The sequence below is a fragment of the Penaeus monodon genome, chromosome 25 (assembly GCF_015228065.2).
Source record: "Penaeus monodon isolate SGIC_2016 chromosome 25, NSTDA_Pmon_1, whole genome shotgun sequence".
Taxonomy (NCBI): domain Eukaryota; kingdom Metazoa; phylum Arthropoda; class Malacostraca; order Decapoda; family Penaeidae; genus Penaeus; species Penaeus monodon.
In genome coordinates, this window is record NC_051410.1 from 32,259,611 (window position 1) to 32,259,842 (window position 232).

At 37.9% G+C, this 232-nt stretch overlaps 1 protein-coding gene across 1 annotated transcript in view; it reads right to left on the reverse strand.

Moving 5' to 3' along the window:
- The window catches only part of LOC119589365 (aminopeptidase N-like), a gene marked incomplete in the record, with an annotated part of 23,348 nt that overhangs the window by 965 nt on the left and 22,151 nt on the right, over window positions 1–232 (reverse strand). Inside the window, 1 exon segment of the mRNA XM_037937983.1 lies at window positions 43–124. Coding sequence (XP_037793911.1) covers window positions 43–124 — 82 coding nt within the window.

Below are 232 nucleotides of genomic sequence, written 5' to 3' on the forward strand. Positions count from 1 at the left end.
ATCTTTCCTTATTTTTCCATGCAACAATTTTATTTGTCTTACCTGTTCGAGCTGTTGATCATTGTTGAAGTACTTAATGGCAGTCAGCACCATTTCGGACAGGGTGGAAAGGTCGACCAGATCTCTGCGGAAATTAACGATGATTACCAAAGACGAATTAGCATTGTATTCCTCCGGCTATGGTGTTTATATAAGTATATATAGAATATGCCTTTGTTGAAGGAGCATTCAT